This window comes from Dama dama, chromosome 7 (assembly GCF_033118175.1).
Source record: "Dama dama isolate Ldn47 chromosome 7, ASM3311817v1, whole genome shotgun sequence".
In the NCBI taxonomy this organism is placed as follows: domain Eukaryota; kingdom Metazoa; phylum Chordata; class Mammalia; order Artiodactyla; family Cervidae; genus Dama; species Dama dama.
This window is the reverse complement of record NC_083687.1, coordinates 33,928,340-33,945,668: the sequence shown is the minus strand read 5'-3', so window position 1 is coordinate 33,945,668 and position 17,329 is coordinate 33,928,340. Positions and strand designations below refer to the sequence as shown.

Sequence of the window (17,329 nt, the reverse complement as noted above, 5' to 3'; positions counted from 1 at the left end):
TTCTTTATGTTGGACGTGAGACTGTGTAGCCTCTTATATAAATAGCTTCAGCCTCAGACTTCAGCACTAGGATGGTATTTGGAGAATATGTTGGGAGAATATCCGGGAAGTCAGGATTTAGGGTTTTCTGGCTGGTTGGGCATTAGGTGATATAATGGTAAGTTAATGTGTGTGCTGTTGCTTTTAAGTCGTTTTTTTTTTTTTTTTTTTTTGCCATCCTCCTTGAGCAGAGAATGGCTTTGGAGTCTAATATTGGGGGAAATGCTCATCGTTGCTTTGTTTGAAAGAACGCTGAATGTTATTCCTAGCTCACTGTGCTAAACTACCGAGACAGTGTTGCCTATGAGAGATGTATCTGCAGTGGGAGAATCATTTCCTCTATTCCTAAGTATCTGATTGTCTTTGTGATTTGGTTTCCAAACAGGACTGTTATATGGGACAAGAACAACATTACTGCACAAGGCTTTCAGGATATAGCTGTTGCCTTGGAAAAGTAAGTTTTACGTGGGACTTCTTTCTAGAAAAACAGAAAAGAACCAGTGGTGTTTGTGTTATCTATGGGGTAATACAAGGAACAATAGATTAGCTCAGACCCAGACTGTCTGATTCTCAGTTTACTGCTCACCAGCCATGACCCCTGGGAATACGTTGACTTTCTTCTGGTGTGAGTGTCTTCATCCATAAAATGAGGGCATAGATGCTCATTCTGCCAAAGTCACAAATATCATGGTGTAGGCCCACACAGTGCTTGCCTCGCTTCTTTCTCCTTATGGTTTTAAACTTATTTCCACAGGATCTTGCTTTCTTGCCCAGATGACAACTCTGAATCCAGTGGTGAAAAAAAGCTGGGCTCCAGAAAATAAAGTCAAAGTGAAAGTCACTCAGTTGTGTCTGACTCTTTGCAACCCCATGGAATATACAGTCCATGGAATTCTGCAGAATACTGGAGTGGGTAGCCTTCTCCAGGGGATCTTCCCAACCCAGGGATTGAACCTAGGTCTCCTGCATTGCAGGCAGATTCTTTACCAGCTGAGCCAGCAGGAAAATAAAAGTGAACTTGAAGAAGTGGCAAGGGCAAGGCTTGCTTGTCTCATTTCTCTTAAAGGCTTTTTTTATTACCTTTATAACTAAAGTCTGCAATTATTATTTATTGTCAAATTTACTGCCCCAGTAAATTGAATGTGGAAAGAAGAATACAACCGTGGCTGGGAAAAAAAAAATGCTAGGGAAAAAAAGCTCTTTCTGAGCTTTTCAGCCTTCATATTATATTCTAATAGCAGAAATGATCAAAGCAGATGTATAGCATTAAAAACGAGAGGTTGCAAAATGTAAGATGAAAATTGGGGGCCGGGGATATAGGAGTTGGTGCCCTGGGGTGGGGAAGAGGATAGGTTTTCCCAGGTTTCCCTCCATGCACGGCCCCTTCTGTGGAGCTCTCATGCCCAATATGATGACCTGGATAAAACCCTAGGCCTGGAATTAGGAGTTCTCCATTCAGTCCCCAGTTCTGTCACCAACAAGCCTATGATCTTGAACAAAGCATTTCACCTCACTGATTGATTTTTTTTTTTATAAAGTGAGAATTCAGAGTAAATTGTCTTTAAGTACCTTCCAATTCTAAATCCTGTGGTTCTCCTTTAGCCAGAAGGTAAAAGTTGCTGCCACCTCCGACAATCACTAAACAGGGATAAGGCAGCTTGTACCATCAGTCACCAAGGCTACCCTTCCTGGGAGCCTCCTGTGACTGCACAACCTCCTATAATTACACCTACTGCACCACAAAACCTTTGAAAGGAAACAGTTATTTACCAGTCATTGCATGTGGGTGCTAACAGCACGGCTGCCACACTAATGATGTTGCAGACCGCCAGCCAAGACAGGTCTCTGAGAAGCCGAGAGTAGGGCTCCCTGGATTACAGTCTCATATATTCTGTGGTTCAAGATGCCAATGGTGTGAAACCACATATGGTTTAAGTAAACCATGCTGGTCTGAAGCATGATGCAAAGTGGATGAGGGAAAAGAAAATCTTCAAGTGTGTCTTCCCCCACCCCCCCAAAAAAAGACATATTGTCCCTTAGTTTCAGTTGTCTGGCTCCTCTTAAGTCAAACAAAAGCAATTTTGCTCAAGCAAAGTTAAGGTAAAAATGAAAGTTACAGAAATAACAGCCTTGTCTTTGCTGGTTATTTTACTTTAAAGTCACCCTGTAAATTGGACTGGATGAAGAACAGTTTTTTTTTTCCCCATTAGGTAGCCATCCAGATGACTGCTATTATTAAGATGACTGTTTATTTTCTTTATTATTTCTTCATTATTCATACCTGTTTTAGGAGTTAGTTGTTAATTTATTCTTCCAGTAGAAGCCATCTAACTAACCATAAGAATCACACCTCAAGTGCTGCTGAAATAAGCCAGCTGAGTGAAGCCTATGCCTCAGCTGCTAACATGTGGCCTATAAGGTCAAAATTCTGAGTGTCTTGTGGTAGAAACATATGCATTTGGGGTGGGAAAGAGAAGGCACCCCCAGGGCTTGAGTTTGTGGTAGGGGAGCAGGTGTGGACATTCATCCAGACCCACAGTACTTTGTAACAAGGTCAGGGGCAGAGGCCAGAGTGCAGCTTCAAGTGTTCTCATGCAAAAATGACCCACCCTTGCATTCCTGTGTCAACCGGTCAGCAGCCCTGAGGTCATAAATAGACCCAGAGTCCCACAGTTGCTTTGCCTGGGGTTCTCGGGCTGATGTGGGGTGCAGACTGCCAGGCCCTCAGAGGTCAGGGTGTTGAGCCAGGCAGGAAGGTTTCCTAAAGACAGTCACTGGTCTTGGACTTGCTTATTTAAAGGAGCCCAGAGCCTGAGCAGACTGTTATTGTGAATGCTCATGTCCTTGGCTTGGCAAGCAAATATTTTGGCTCTATTTTGGGGTTTTTCTTTACTGTTCGGGGCCTGTCATCCATCATCAGGGGTGATCAAGGTACCTTCAGATCCGTTGGTGATTGAAATCCAAGTGAGTGAGTTGATCCTGACATTTCCCCCTAGCCTTTCTCTCAGTCCGTCTTCTGCAGTTTAAGTTTGAAAGTCCTGTCCTTGCTATAATTGAAAACCAAAAGCAAAACAACAAAACCAGTTTCCTTCAAATTCTGTCAGTTTTGCAGACAGCGTGACAAGGGCACCCGTGGTGTTGCACACGTGGATAGGAAAGAGGCTGACCCTATAATCATGGGGCCTAAGACGTTCCAGTAGTTTAGAATTTTCTAAGACACTTTGGCAATTCTCTTTTCAGATTTTTCAAAAAAGACTGAGAAATTAAGGTAATAGGAAGTTATTTTTAATAAACATACTATTTTCTCCTTTTTTTTAGGAACTACACGTTGAGATTTATGCCAATTCCTATGTACGATGCTTCTCAGGCCTTAAAAACAAACCCTGAAAAGACAGAAGAGGCTCTCCAGAAGGTACTGAAGGATCAATAGCTTAATTATAATAAATTCACATTTGAATGGAATTATGTGAATGATAATTCTGAACATATGAACAGTGCTTTGTATTTTACAAAGCTATTTTCATATTAGTTTGTACTCTTGTGACCTTGACTGGCATAATGCATGACTGGGAGAGGAATAAGATAAGAAAGATTAAAACTTGTGAACGTTAGATGGAGTGAAATAACATTCTCATAACATCAGCATGTCAGAGCTCAGGCATGGATAACTTCCTGTTTATCCTTTGGAGAATGGGTAGAAATCCATGTCAGCTAACACATCCTTCATCCTCAACAGCCTGAACCTTCCCTTCCTTCTTCATCTAGAAACAGGGTATTGTTGAGATCTCTCTTTGCCATCTTTTTCTATAAATGTGTCTGAATCCACACCCTTTCCCACTTCCTTTCTGGCAACCCCAGAGGAAGGTGGGCGCTTTCCCTTCGAAGCCCAACCATCCATGATGCCTTTGACCCCAGCATCTCTGCCCTTTGCTGGTAACTTGCCCTGTCAGTCATTCTTTCACTCTTTCATATCTTCATCCTTCTCTTTCTATGGTTATGGCTACCTTTGTATCTACTTTTAGATGTGCTCAAATACTTCCTATCTGACTCCACATTTGTTATGCTGTTATTTGGGAAATCTCCTAAATCTTTCTTCCCTCTTTGTGCTTTCGTCTGGTGGTACCACCCTCTGTCCAGTCTCCTACGTTTGACTTCTTTTCCCCTGTGTCGTCTGCAGCCAGTCCATCACCAAGTTTACTAACTGTGTAGCATAAATCTCTTCATTTACTCTCCCTCCCTCTATTCCTGTAACAGATGGTTTTGTTCCAGCCTCATCTTCTCTCACCAGGATGGTTACATCCTTTTGTCAGTTTTCCATGCCACAGTCAAAAATAGCCGTCTTTGTTCTTGGTGATTTTGATCAGACTAAAACCTTCAATCCAGTCCTCCCCAGAGGCTTTTAGGATAAAGCCTAATCTCCTTAGTTTGGCAAGAATTTCTGCCCAGGATCTGTCTCCTATTCACTGTCAATTTCATCTCTTAACCACCCCTTGGTCTTTGTTTTTCTCTACTTCAGGGAAGTTGATAGAAATGCAAATTCTTGGGCCTCAGAAACTAGGGCAGGACTCAGCCATCTGTGTTTTTCTGAGCTTTCCTGATGCTGTAACATTTGAGAATCACTGCTTGAGTCTAGATGGTACTCGTGCTTACCTCACTACTGTACACGTCTGTTGAGACTGAAATCCAGGGTCAACCCATCCAAGAAGACTTCTCAGAGTCCCTTTCCCCCACTAGGTAGGTGGTTCTTCACTGGCCTTGTGACAGTGTTTTAAGTTACCTACCTCCATTTTTTTTTTCTCCCAGCGACTGAGCTCTTTGAAGGCAGAGCCTGCGTTTCACATCTTGTTTTATTCTCAGAAGCTAGTGCAGTACCTGGTATGCATGCTTAGGTGTTCTTCAGACGTTCAGTGAATTAAGGGAGTAAGGTTGGGAGTGGAGGAAGAGGAAAGTGTGGGGTTGCAGAAGAAACCATCTAAGATTTGTGTTCAAAAGATCCAAGTCACACTCTTCCCAGCTTTGTAAGTTCTGTAAGTACTTAGTGTTTTTGAACTTTGGTTTCTTCATCTATAAAAAAAATAAAGCTACACAATAACAGTATTTGCCTGACACTTAGGATATAGTTCATCCTGGGTGCCTGACACTATATTAAATGATTTACATAAATTAATATCTGTCAGTTTTAAAGTAAATCCATGAGTTTGGTTCTATTATATCCTCATTTTATGGATAAGAAAACTGAAAGTGTGTCTAATTTGCCTAAGGTCTCCATAAGGATCAAATGAGGTGGTGTACATGAAAAGCAATTTGTCGACCATAGAGCAAAGTACAAATGTTAGATATCTTTATGCTTTCCTAAAGGATATTATTCAGCTTATAACAGAAGACATATTCTATAGAGATGAGGTTTCTGATTTCACATTAGACATGCAGAGTTTGCAAGTCATCTTTCCCATTCTCACAACAAGAAAAAAGCTTAACAAACAGAAAATGAGTGACTTTTCTTAGATCTGCCAGAGAATTGAGGTGACACTGCAAACTGTCACCCCGGAAATGGTAATACAGAAAATCAAAGCTGGGATCAGCTTACCAGGAGCAGAAGCTAGTGGAGCCAGTAACTCAGAGGAATGCTTAAACAGCAATTGATGAATTATTGCAGGCTTAGTGTGGACTAATTTGAGAGCTAAAAACTCTTAGAGGCTCAGTCTTAGGTAGGCTCTGACCCTTGCCTGGGTTTTAGTTATAAGAACCCCAACATGTTGTCACAATGAAGATTGGAGAATAATTCGCTCCTGTTTCTGGCAGGGGGACGGGGAAAGGGAACCATTTTGAAATACACTCAGAACATGCTATCCTCTGTAACAAAAGCCAACCCTCAAGAGAAACTATCCTATGAGAGCCTTACCTGACCTAGTGGAAGGCAGACCACTGTATCCCCTTCCAGCCTTTTGTTTCACATAAGGAAGGGGGAAAAAAAAGAGGGCAAAAAATGCGTCTAAAGGTAACAATCCAGGGACTGAGACCTAGTTTTTTTTTTTTTTTTTAAGGCCTAAATTTAATCTTAAGATTATAGAATGTTTCCCCTCCCTATTACATTACATCACACATCAACTATATTAACAGTGAATTACAACTGAGCAAAGCTGTAAGACACTATTTAAGAAGGCATTTCTAGGGAAACCCCAAAATAGCAGGAGAGACGTAAACAGGTTGATAGAAGAACTTAAAGCCCCTGACATACACAGTTATAGCAGACATTCAACACAATCCAGTTTCTAACTGGATGAACATAAAAACTTCACATTAAAAGACTGATGACCTCAGTGCCTATTACTAGATACATCGTATCTGGCTTTCAACAAAGAAGTACAAGGCATGCTAAAAGACAGGAAAAAACTCAGTGTGAGGAGCCAAAGCAAATATCAGAACCAGACTCAGATATGACACAGAGTTTGAAATTATCAGGCAGGTCATTAAAACAATTATAATCAAATATGTTAAGGGCTTTAATGGAAAAAGTAAAAAAAAACATGCAAGAACAGATAGGTACTAAAAGCAGAGAGAAACTAAGAAAAAAATTAAGGAAGTGCTAGAAGACAGAAATGCTGTAACAAACAAAAAAGTGCCTTTAATTAGCTCATCAGTGGGCTGGAGACAGTGGAGGAAAGAATTATTGAATTTGAGGATATGTCAGTAGAAACTTCCCTGAGAAAATTTTGCCAAACATATTTTTTTCTAAAATATTCCCTCCAGATTGAAATGCAAAGAAGAAAAATAGAATAGGAGGAAAAAAGAACAGAATATCCTAGAACTGTGGGAAAAATTACAAAACATTGAATAGCCTTGTAATGGGAATATCAGAAGGAGAAGAAAGAGAAAGAACCAGAAGAAATAATAACTGAGAATTTTCTGAAATGACAGAAACCAAACCACAGATCCAGGGAACTCGGAGAACACCAAGCAAGATAAATACTGCTTCTCCCCCAAATCAACATGTAAATAAGCACATCATATTCAAACTGCCGAAAATCAAATCAAGGAGAAAATGTTGAAGGAGGACAGGGGAAAATGCTTCTTGCATATTGAGAAATAAGGACAAGAATTATATCAGACTTTGAGTCAGAAATCATGCAAACAAGAAGAAAATAGAGTGAAATATTAAAGTATTTAGGGAAAAAAACCCAGCAGACTAGAATTCTGCATGTAGCAAAATATTCCTTCAAAAATAAGAAATAAAGACTTTCTATGTGGTGTTACAAGGGATGAAAGGAGAAATTGGCAATACTGTCATTAATGTATCTGTACCACTTGTGGAATGGACAGCCTCGGGGTTAATCTGAGTATAACTTAGAATTGGCCCACCTTATCTACATCTATGGACTCAACCAGCCATGGACCGTGTAGTGCCGTAGTATTTACTATTGAAAGATATCTGCTTACAAGCATACCTGTGCAGTTCAAACCTGTGTTGTTCAAGTGGCAATTCTAGTGTTATTTGAAAGAAGAGTTGAATTAATTGTAAATGTATTTTGCAGACACTAGGGCAACCACTAAAATATTTATAAATCTCTAAGAAAGGAGAAAAAAGTGAATCATATATAATGCTTAAAATCAGAGAAGGCAGAAAAGGAGAGGATGAAAAAAGAAAGAACTGAGTATTCAAATATGTTAATTATAAAATTTGTGTTTTTTAAATGAAAATTGTTGACTTTAGAGCTCATCTTTATTGTTTTCTTTTCCTACAGTATTTACTATTCTTTTATATATTCCATTTTTCATTGTCACAGAACCCTGTCCTCTTGCCCTTTAATTTTAATCTACTGAAGAGCAATATTGTGATTCTGTATTCAGTCTTTATTATTTTAAAATATAAGACTCCTTTATTAAAACACATTGTTTTCTGCCTATGTGCCGCTGTTTTCAGCAGTGAGACTGAGGATGTCTAACGGAGTCTAGACTGTCTCCCAGGTCACTGCTGCCCAGGGGTATTAGTGATGTGATAATGACACTCTTGGCTCTTCCCCTTGCCATTTGACCTGAGTCAAGCCCCTGTCCTGTCCTGGTTCTCTGTCTTGGCCCCTAAAAGTGCATAGAAGGAAACTTTACCCTGTTAATTCAAGATGCAAATACTTTTCAGTGGTGATGTGTACATGACTGTTTTTAAAGACACTGAGCATTGTCTTTCTTCTCTCCCTGTACTAGCTTTTAGAAATAAGCTTAGAATATTAATTTTTTTTCTAAAATATCCCCTCCAGGCCCAGTCTGTGAAGCACGGTTGGTGCACCGGGGCAGTCCTGGAAATGTGTGGGCCTGCCTCGGGTGCACTGCCTGTGTGAGCGGCGCCTCCTGCGTAAACAAGCTGCTCTCAGAACTGGCCCATGGCCAGGGCTCAATGAGGCCAAATGTCGAACAAATAACCAAGCAGAAGTACCCCAAACTGGGGGGCAATGTGTGTCTGCCAATTTCAGGCAAGAACCTTTTTTTAGCAAAGACATTCTACCTTGATGGTAATGTCACCTTGGAAAGAGATGACTTCTTGGGAAGCAGCAAGAGAAAATTAACGTAATATAATGTCATGGTATTAACGTGTCACTCTAATGATGCTCCAGTTCAGGGATCTTTTTGTTTTTTTTAATTTCTTCATTTATGTTTAGTAAAATGGTACATTTTGCTCTGCTTTGTAGTTTCCAGGGATGATAGTAATTATAGTCTGTTTTAATTGTTCCTAATTGGTATTAAATAGTAGTTATTTTAGCATATGCAAAATTAAAATGAAAATGGAATAATGCTGAAAGCCTCATAGTTATTAGAAGTTCTTAGGGAACTATAGTGACAAATTAGAAGCCAAATGCTTAAGTTGCATTAATAAGACAAATAAAAGCAACAACTTAAAAAAATAGATGGCATACTTAGTCATCTCAGATCATTCTTTAAAAAAACACCTTAATAGGTATTCATCATCCCCAATAGTTTATCCTACATTTTTTGCCCAATGTGTATATTGTTCTTCTTAAATACTTTATTCCAATCTAGTTATCATTTATATTTTTGAGTTTTTCATAAAACATTGTCTATGTATAAAAATATAGATTGTCAAGTAACTTTAAGACTTTTCATTTTCTGTAGGAATCCATTTTCTAATTTTTGATAATTTTGCTAAAATCATTCCTATTTTTAAAAATATGTGTAAACCTGGTAGATTAAGGCAATTAGTATATAGCTTTGAGATGGACCAACCTGTATCCTTCCAATTTTGTACCTATTTTTTCCTTTAAAGAATTTTCTGAATGCTGGTGGATTCTACCCCTGGAATAAGGCCAAGTGGTTCAGAAAGGACCACCCATACTCTCTAGGGGTACTTATTTAGCTTTTGAACTGTTTATTGGTTAAAAATTTGTGAGCGAAAAAGATTACGGTCATGTGCAGGAAAGTGATGAAAAGGCAGTAAATGGGGTGTCTAACCCTGCAGGCCGTTAAACATTTGCTCGTTTTTGTCAACTACTGAGTTACATAAAAATCACCCCTGTTACCTGCAAGTGAAATTTCTAACTAAGAACACCTGTAATGCATCTGATATTCCAGTCCCCCATCTCATACATTCTGTGGGGTCAGGGCCCTGGCAGGATGTGTAAATCAGTTGCTTGGGTCTTCACTTCAGCAGCTGGCTGTTTCACTGATGACTTTACTCTCTGCTGAGTTGACACGTGTTCTTGAGAGACACCTGTGCTTAATTTCCAGATAGAAAACTATCTGCTCCGGAATCACGAGACTAGAAAATACCTTCAAGAGCAGGCCTATCGCCTCCAGCAGGGCATTGTCACCAGCACCACACAGCAGGTAAGAGGGGGCCAGTCTTCCCCCAGCGCCAGTCCTTCCTCCTGCTTATGCTGAGCTGACCCTTCTAAGAGCCAGAGACCAAGGATTTCTATCGTTTGAGTCATTTCCCACGGGACAGTAAGAACCCATTTCTGAAAATGACAACAAATGTAAGTAGAGTTTGGGGGAAGATGCAGAGGGAGGAAAATGTAGGTTAATTCTTACACTAAATATATAGTTTTCATTGTTGACGATTTTGTGCTTTTTAAGACTGTCAGTAAGGTGATGTTCAGTTGCTAAGTTATGGACATGATGACTCTGTGACCCCATGGACTGCAGCATGCCAGGCTCCTCTGTCCTCCACTGTCTTCCAGAGTTTGCTCAAATTCATGTCCACTGAGTCGGTGATGCTATCTAACCATCTCATCCTCTGCCGCCACCTTCTTCTTTTGCCTTTAATCTTTCCCAGCATCAAAGTATTTTCCAATGAGTCAACTTTTCGCATCAGGTGGCCAAAGTATTGAAGCTTAACTTCAGCTATAGTCCTTCCAATGAATATTCAGGGTTCATTTCCTTTAGGATTGACTGGTTTGATCTCCTTGCAGTAAGATGTGAATTAGATTTATATATAACTATTAGGAACCCTAGATTACAGATGATAAAATCTGAGGGTAATCAGATTTAATACTTTGGAGACCTTCTGTTCTGTTTCTTCTACTCCATTTCACTTCTCTGAGTAGGAAAGAAATTCCCAAATTCTTCTGAATAATTTAGAATTTGTTGAATATTAATGACACTTAAGTGCTGAAGAGAAACTAAAATGTTCTTTTCTTTTACTTCATTCCTTTTCTCTCGACTCAACTTTTAAAAAGCATGAAATATTTTCCTCCAAAAACATAGCCAAACCCAAGGATCATAAAATATTAGAGGAAAATCTATATGATGTCAAAGAAAGAAGATACACCAAAGAACTGAGCTCAGATGGTTCAAAGTAGAGCAGAGAACTTAATTTAATAACTTCAGTGGGACTTTAGAAAATATTATATCCATAAATAGGAATTAGTATGAAAAGGAGTAATTGGAGGACAGGAAACAATGCTTAGCAATTGAAAATACGGAAACTGTAATATAGAATTAAGTTAACTGATAGGGCACAAATTAAGCTAATTCTTTGGTAGAAAGCAGGGAAAATCTTTATAACATGTAATAAGACAGATGAAAAATATGAGAGAAAAGTAAGTCAAAATAGTGAATAGATTAAAAATGACCAATAGCCTTCTAATCGGAACTCCAGAGGTTAAAAAGAAACATCATAGAAAATGTTAAAAGAGTAAAAATAATAGAAAAGCATTTCATATGAATGTTGGAGTTGATATAACCTATTGAAATTGATCTAGAGGGATGAGCAAAGGACCATACTTGGTCAGAACACTTAGAATAAAGAAAAAAACAAAAAACACCATCTTAAAGAGTTCCAGAGAGAATACACAGGTCATCTTACAAGGGAACTATCCTAGAAACAAATGAGGTTCAGCCATTTTATCAGAGAGAGGGCAGAGTAAAATTATATTTGGACAGGGAATCAGAAGTTTTACCCCCAATATTCCATATGAAAAATTGATTTTTTAAGGAAATTCTCCAGCAAATTGGAAGAAAGTATCAGTTCAGTTCAATCGCTTAGTCATGCACACCTCTTTGCAACCCCATGGACTGCAGCACACCAGGTCTCCCTGTCCATCACCAACTCCCAGAGCTTATTCAGACTCAACGTCCATCAAGTTGATGATGCGATTCAACCATCTCACCCTCTGTCGTCCCCTTCTTCTCCTGCCTTCAATCTTTCCCAACATCAGGGTCTTTCCCAATGAGTCAGTTCTTCGCTTCAGGTGGCCAAAGTATTGGAATTTCGGCATCAGTCCTTCCAATGAATATTCAGGACTGATCTCCTTTAGGATGGACTGGTTGGATCTCCTGGCAGTCCAGGCGACTCTCAAGAGTCTTCTCCAATACCATAATTCAAAACCATCAGTTCTTCGGTGCTCAGCTTTCTTTATAGTCCAACTCTCACATCCATACATGACTACTGGGAAAACCATAGCTTTGACTAGATGGACCTTTGTTGGCAAAGTAATGTCTCTGCTTTTTGTTGTTGTTGTTGTTTTGTTTTTTTATTTTTATTTTATTTTTTTTTTGTCTCTGCTTTTTAATATGCTCTTTAGGTTGGTCATAGCTTTTCTTCCAAGGAGCAAGTGTCTTTTTAATTTCATGGCTGCAGTCACCATCTACAGTGATTTTGGAGCCCAAGAAAAGAAAGTCTATCACTATTTCCATTGCTTCCCCATCTATTTACCATGAAGTGATGGGACCAGATGCCATGATAATTGTTTTTTGAATGCTGAGTTTTAAGTCAGCTGTTTCACTCTCCTCTATCACTTTCATCAAGAGGCTCATGGCTTTCTGCCATAAGGGTGGTCATATGCATATCTGAGGTTATTTATATTTCTCCCGGCAATCTTGATTCCAGTTTGTGCTTCATTGAGCCCAGCATTTCGCATGATATACTCTCCATATAAGTTAAATAAGCAAGGTGATAATATACAGTTTTGACATTTGAAACCATACAGCCCAGTTTGAAACCAGTCCATTGTTCCATAGCCGGTTCTAACTGTTGCTTTTTGACCTGCATACAGATTTGTCAGGAGGCAGGTAAGGTGGTCTGGTATTCCCATCTCTTGAAGAATTTTCCACAGTTTGTTGTGATCTACGTAGTCAAAGGCTTTGACATAATTGATAAGGCAGAAGTAGATGTTTTTCTGGAATTCTCTTGCTTTTTCTATGATCCAATGTATGTTGGCAATTTGATCTCTGGTTCCTCTGACTTTTCTAAATCCAACTTGAACATCTGGAAGTTCACCGTTCATATACCATTGAAGCCTGGCTTGGAGAATTTTGAGCATTACTTTGCAAGTGTGTGAGATGAGTGCAATTGTGTAGTAGTTTGAACATTCTTTGGCATTGTCCTTCTTTGGGATTGGAATGAAAACTGACCTTTTCCAGTCCTGTGGTCACTGCTGAGTTTTCCAAATTTGCTGGCATATTGAATGCAGCACTTTCACAGCATCATCTTTTAGGATTGAAATAGCTCAACTGGAATTCCATCACAACCACTAGCTTTATTTATATTGATGCTTCCTTAGGCCCACTTGTCTTTGCATTCCAGGATGTCTGGCTCTAGTTAAGTGATCACACCATCATGGTTATCTGGGTCATTAAGATCTTTTAATGAAAGAAAGTATACAATATGAGATATAAATAAGAAACTGCCAGAAATGAAATCATCAAAGTTATAAAAGCTGAAAGAAAGCTTTAAAAAATTGCCACTTTGGGGCAATCTGCTTTGAGCTGCAGAATTAAAAAATATCTGTTACATTTATTCCTCTATGAATTCCATAATCATAATTCTGTACTGTGCATTTTAGTGGATTTAAAATTTTAATATCAACTTAGACAAGAAGGGAACACCTAATTATTATTATACTAAAAATATGTAAATGCTGGAAATCTTAATGTAAAAATAATGAAACTAAAGTTAGGTGTTGAAGAGGGAGAAAGATGAGTCTAGTATAAGTATACTAAAGTTTTACTTTTTGTTTTACTTCTTATTTATAAGTATACTAAAGTTTTACTTTTAGGATAGTCCTCTCAAAAGTCAGAAATACAGATGTAAATCTGCTGTTCCAAAATGGAAGTCACCAAAATAATTTAAAAACAGAGGGTTTTAAAAATTGTTTATTTCAAAAATGTTCATTTCAGTAGATTGAGAGGAACCAACTGGTAGGAAAAGTTTTATTACTTGAAAGTACTTTTTATGGTTTATTCTATTTTCTTACCTGTACAAATATCATTTTAATTTTTGCAGTGTCTTTGGTTTTGGCATCAGGGTAATGGCTAGTCTCAGAGAATGACTTCAGAAGTGTTTCTCCTCAACTCTTGGGAATACTTTAAGAAGGATAAGTGTTCTGTCTTCTCTCAGTGTTTAGTAGAATTCACATGTGAAGCCATCTGCTCCTGGACTTTTGTTTGTTGGGAGGTTTTGTTTTTTTTTAATTGCTCATTTAATTTCGTTACTGGTAATTGGTCTGTTCGTATTTTTCATTTCTTACTGATTCAGTCTTGGGAGAGTGTATGTTTCTAAAAATTTAGTTCTTCTAGACTGTCCACTTTATTTGTGTATATTTGTTTGTTGTTGTTTAGTTAAGTCATGTGCGACTCTTTACAACGCCCCCATGGGTTATAGTCCACCAGGCTCCTCTGTTCATGGAATTTCCCAGACAAGAATACTGAAGTGGGTTGCTATTTCCTTCTCCAGGGAATCTTCCTGACCCAGAGTTCAAACCTGTGTTTCCTGCATTGGCAGCTGGATTCTTTACCATAGAATCACTTGGGAAGCCTGTATTTGTTTGTTGTAATCTCTCAGTGTCAGACTTTATTTTTTTGGGCTCCAAAATCACTGCAGATGGTGACTGCAGCCATGAAATTAAAAGACGCTTACTCCTTGGAAGGAAAGTTATGACCAACCTAGATAGCATATTAAAAAGCAGAGACATTACTTTGCCAACAAAGGTCCGTCTGGTCAAGGCTTTGGTTTTTCCAGTGGTCATGTATGGATGTGAGAGTGGGACTGTGAGGAAAGCTGAGCGCCGAAAAATTGATGCTTTTGAACTGTGTTGTTGGAGAACACTCTTGGGCCGCAAGGAGATCCAACCAGTCCATCCTAAAGGAGATCAGTCCTGGGTGTTCATTGGAAGGACTGATGCTGAAGCTGAAACTCCAGTACTTTGGCCACCTGATGCGAAGAGTTGACTCTTTGGAAAAGACCCTGTTGCTGGGAGGGATTGGGGGCAGGAGGAGGAGGGGACGACAGAGGATGAGATGACTGGATGGCATCACTGACTCGATGGGCATGAGTTTGAGTAAACTCCGGGAGTTTGTGATGGACAGGGAGGCCTGGCGTGCTGCGGTTCATGGGGTCGCAAAGAGTCAGACATGACTGAGCAACTGAACTGAACCTCTCATGACCCTTTGTATTTCTGTGATATTACTTGTAACTTCTCTTTATTTCTGATTTATTTATTTGAGCCCTCTTTCTTTTTTTCTTGATTAGTTTGGCTAAAGATTTATCAGTTTTGTTGATATTTTCAAGAAAGACAACAAAGATATCTTTTCAACAAAGTTATTTTTAAAGAACTGCTCTTAGTTTCATTAATCTTTTCTACTTTTTTTTTTTTTTTTTGGTCTCTATTCCATTTATTTATGTTCTGACCTTTAGGATTTCTTAATATATCGTGTTGGCCAATACTAACTTTGGTTTTGTTATTTCTCCTTTTTCTACTTTTTTTTTGTGTAAAGTTAGGTAATTGAATTGACATTGTTCTTGTTTCCCAGGTTAGGCTTGTATGGCTATAAACTTCTTTTTAGAACTGTTTTTGCTGTGTCCACAGATTTTGGGTCATTGTGTTCCCATTTTCATTTGTTTGCGGTTGTTTTTCTTTTTAATTTCCTCTTTGACTTCTTCAGTCTTCCATTTGTTGTTTAGTTGCATGTTGTTTAGCCTCCACATGTTTGTGGGTTTTTTTTTTTTCTCCTTGTGGTTGATTTCTAGTCTCCTTACTGTTGTGGTCAGAGAAGATAAGCTTGATTTTATTTCAGCCTTCTTAAATATATTGAGAATTCTTTTGTGGCCCAGCCTGTGATCTATCCTGGAGAATGTTCCATGTACTTTTGAAAAGAATATGTATTCTGCTGCTTTGGATAAAGAACCATTTCAATTTTTTGTTATTCCTTTTTCTTGAAAGAGAATGAAAGAAAGGTGTCCATAATAAATTTGTCATGTATGATCTTTCAAGTAGGTAAAATTATATGGATGACTTTGTATACATAGAGATTCATGAGTGTTCACCAAAATATAAATAATGGTTATCTCAGGTGCTGTGATTAGGTTGAGTTCTATTGTCTTCACAGTTTTGTTTGAATGCTTTATAGTAAGCATGTATTATTTATATAAGGAAAGTACAGCAATACTGTCAAGAAAAACATTAATTATGAATATTAGTGAAGTAACAGGGAGTTTGGGGGAGGAAAATATTATTTTTGACCTTACCAATGCCTTAAACATCTAAATTTGTTCCTATAAGGGACTAATATTAGCTTTTAGTACTTTATGGTTTACTATTATTTCCTGGTTTTAGTGTTTAACATTAAAAGCAGTGAGAGAGCTAAAATCTTACACTTTGCCTTTGGTTCCTTTATGAGCTACCATAACACAGGCGTTCCTGAATTCAATATCTTTTTAACTTTTTCCCTCATTCACAGGGGTTTTGTTGCTCATCCAAAAAAATTACTGCTGCAACCTTTAATGCTAATTTTTAAAAGTAAGTTTCATCTTCTCAGTCGAGAGGAAATTATACACAGGAGGCATATACAGATGTTTAATTCTGTAGGGGTGACATCGCTCTGAATTATTCAAGTCATTATGTAGTAGGTATATTGCCACCTTTTCACTTTGGGGATTTCTTAGGACATGATGATTAGCAGTTTTCAGACTTTAATTGTTTCAGTCACCTTAGGAGAGATTTATCTCCTCCTTATTGAAACATCTTATTGAAGTTTCCAGAAATAGGAACACAGAAAGAATAGGCCCTCTGTGACTACTCCTGCTAACCGCATAGGCAGTCATCATTCCCAGGTGACACTGAAGGGATTAAAATGTGTTTTAATGAAACATTGAAGTCTCATAACAGTTCATATATTTGTTTTTGTCTCTAGTCTTTGTTTAGGAAAGACCTTCACAAGACTCAACACTGCACCTATGCTTTTGATCTCTTATTTTCATCTTATAAATGCTCTTAATCAAGAGTCAGCAAACTTCCATAAAACATCCAAATAGTAATTAGCCTTTACAGTCCATATGGACTCTTTTGCAATTGCTCAGCTCTGCTGTGATAGGGTGAAAGCAGCCATAGACAATATCTGCATACGTGAGTGTGGCTTAGCCAATAAAACTTTATTTATAAAAACAGGCTCAGAATTGCCTATAGTTTGCCAACATCTGCTATGTCTTCTCATTCTTTTTTTTTAAGACAATTTTATTGCCTAGAGCTATTTACTCAACACATTCTCTTCCCTTCCTTTCATGTGCAGGTTTTTATACTAGCTTTCATGCCTTCTTGCTGCCCATCCACTTTACAACCTTTTGGAATGTGCCGTCTGTCCCTATCTGTCTGCTGAGATGAGACTCAATGGACCTGGTCACCAAGTCCGAGGCCTTTCTCCCTCTTATCTTTTGGTGAAAGGAAGCTGTATGTGTAGTGGTCTGACTTGGGGTCTCAAGTCAGATGACCTGGTTTTAAGTACAGATTCTGCTATTCCTTCTTGGTTGGAACTGGTGTTAGTCACTAACTAACCTCTTTAAGGCTTG

The 17,329-nt window shown here is 38.5% G+C and overlaps 1 protein-coding gene across 4 annotated transcripts in view; it reads left to right on the top strand.

The window, feature by feature from the left end:
• The window catches only part of CARMIL1 (capping protein regulator and myosin 1 linker 1), a 303,752-nt gene that overhangs the window by 219,872 nt on the left and 66,551 nt on the right, over positions 1–17,329 (top strand). For all 4 annotated transcript variants that reach the window (XM_061147461.1, XM_061147460.1, XM_061147459.1 and 1 more), the window contains 3 exons: positions 425–493; positions 3,358–3,451; positions 9,775–9,873. In XM_061147461.1, coding sequence (XP_061003444.1) covers positions 425–493; positions 3,358–3,451; positions 9,775–9,873 — 262 coding nt within the window. The remainder of the gene's footprint in view (positions 1–424; positions 494–3,357; positions 3,452–9,774; positions 9,874–17,329) is intronic.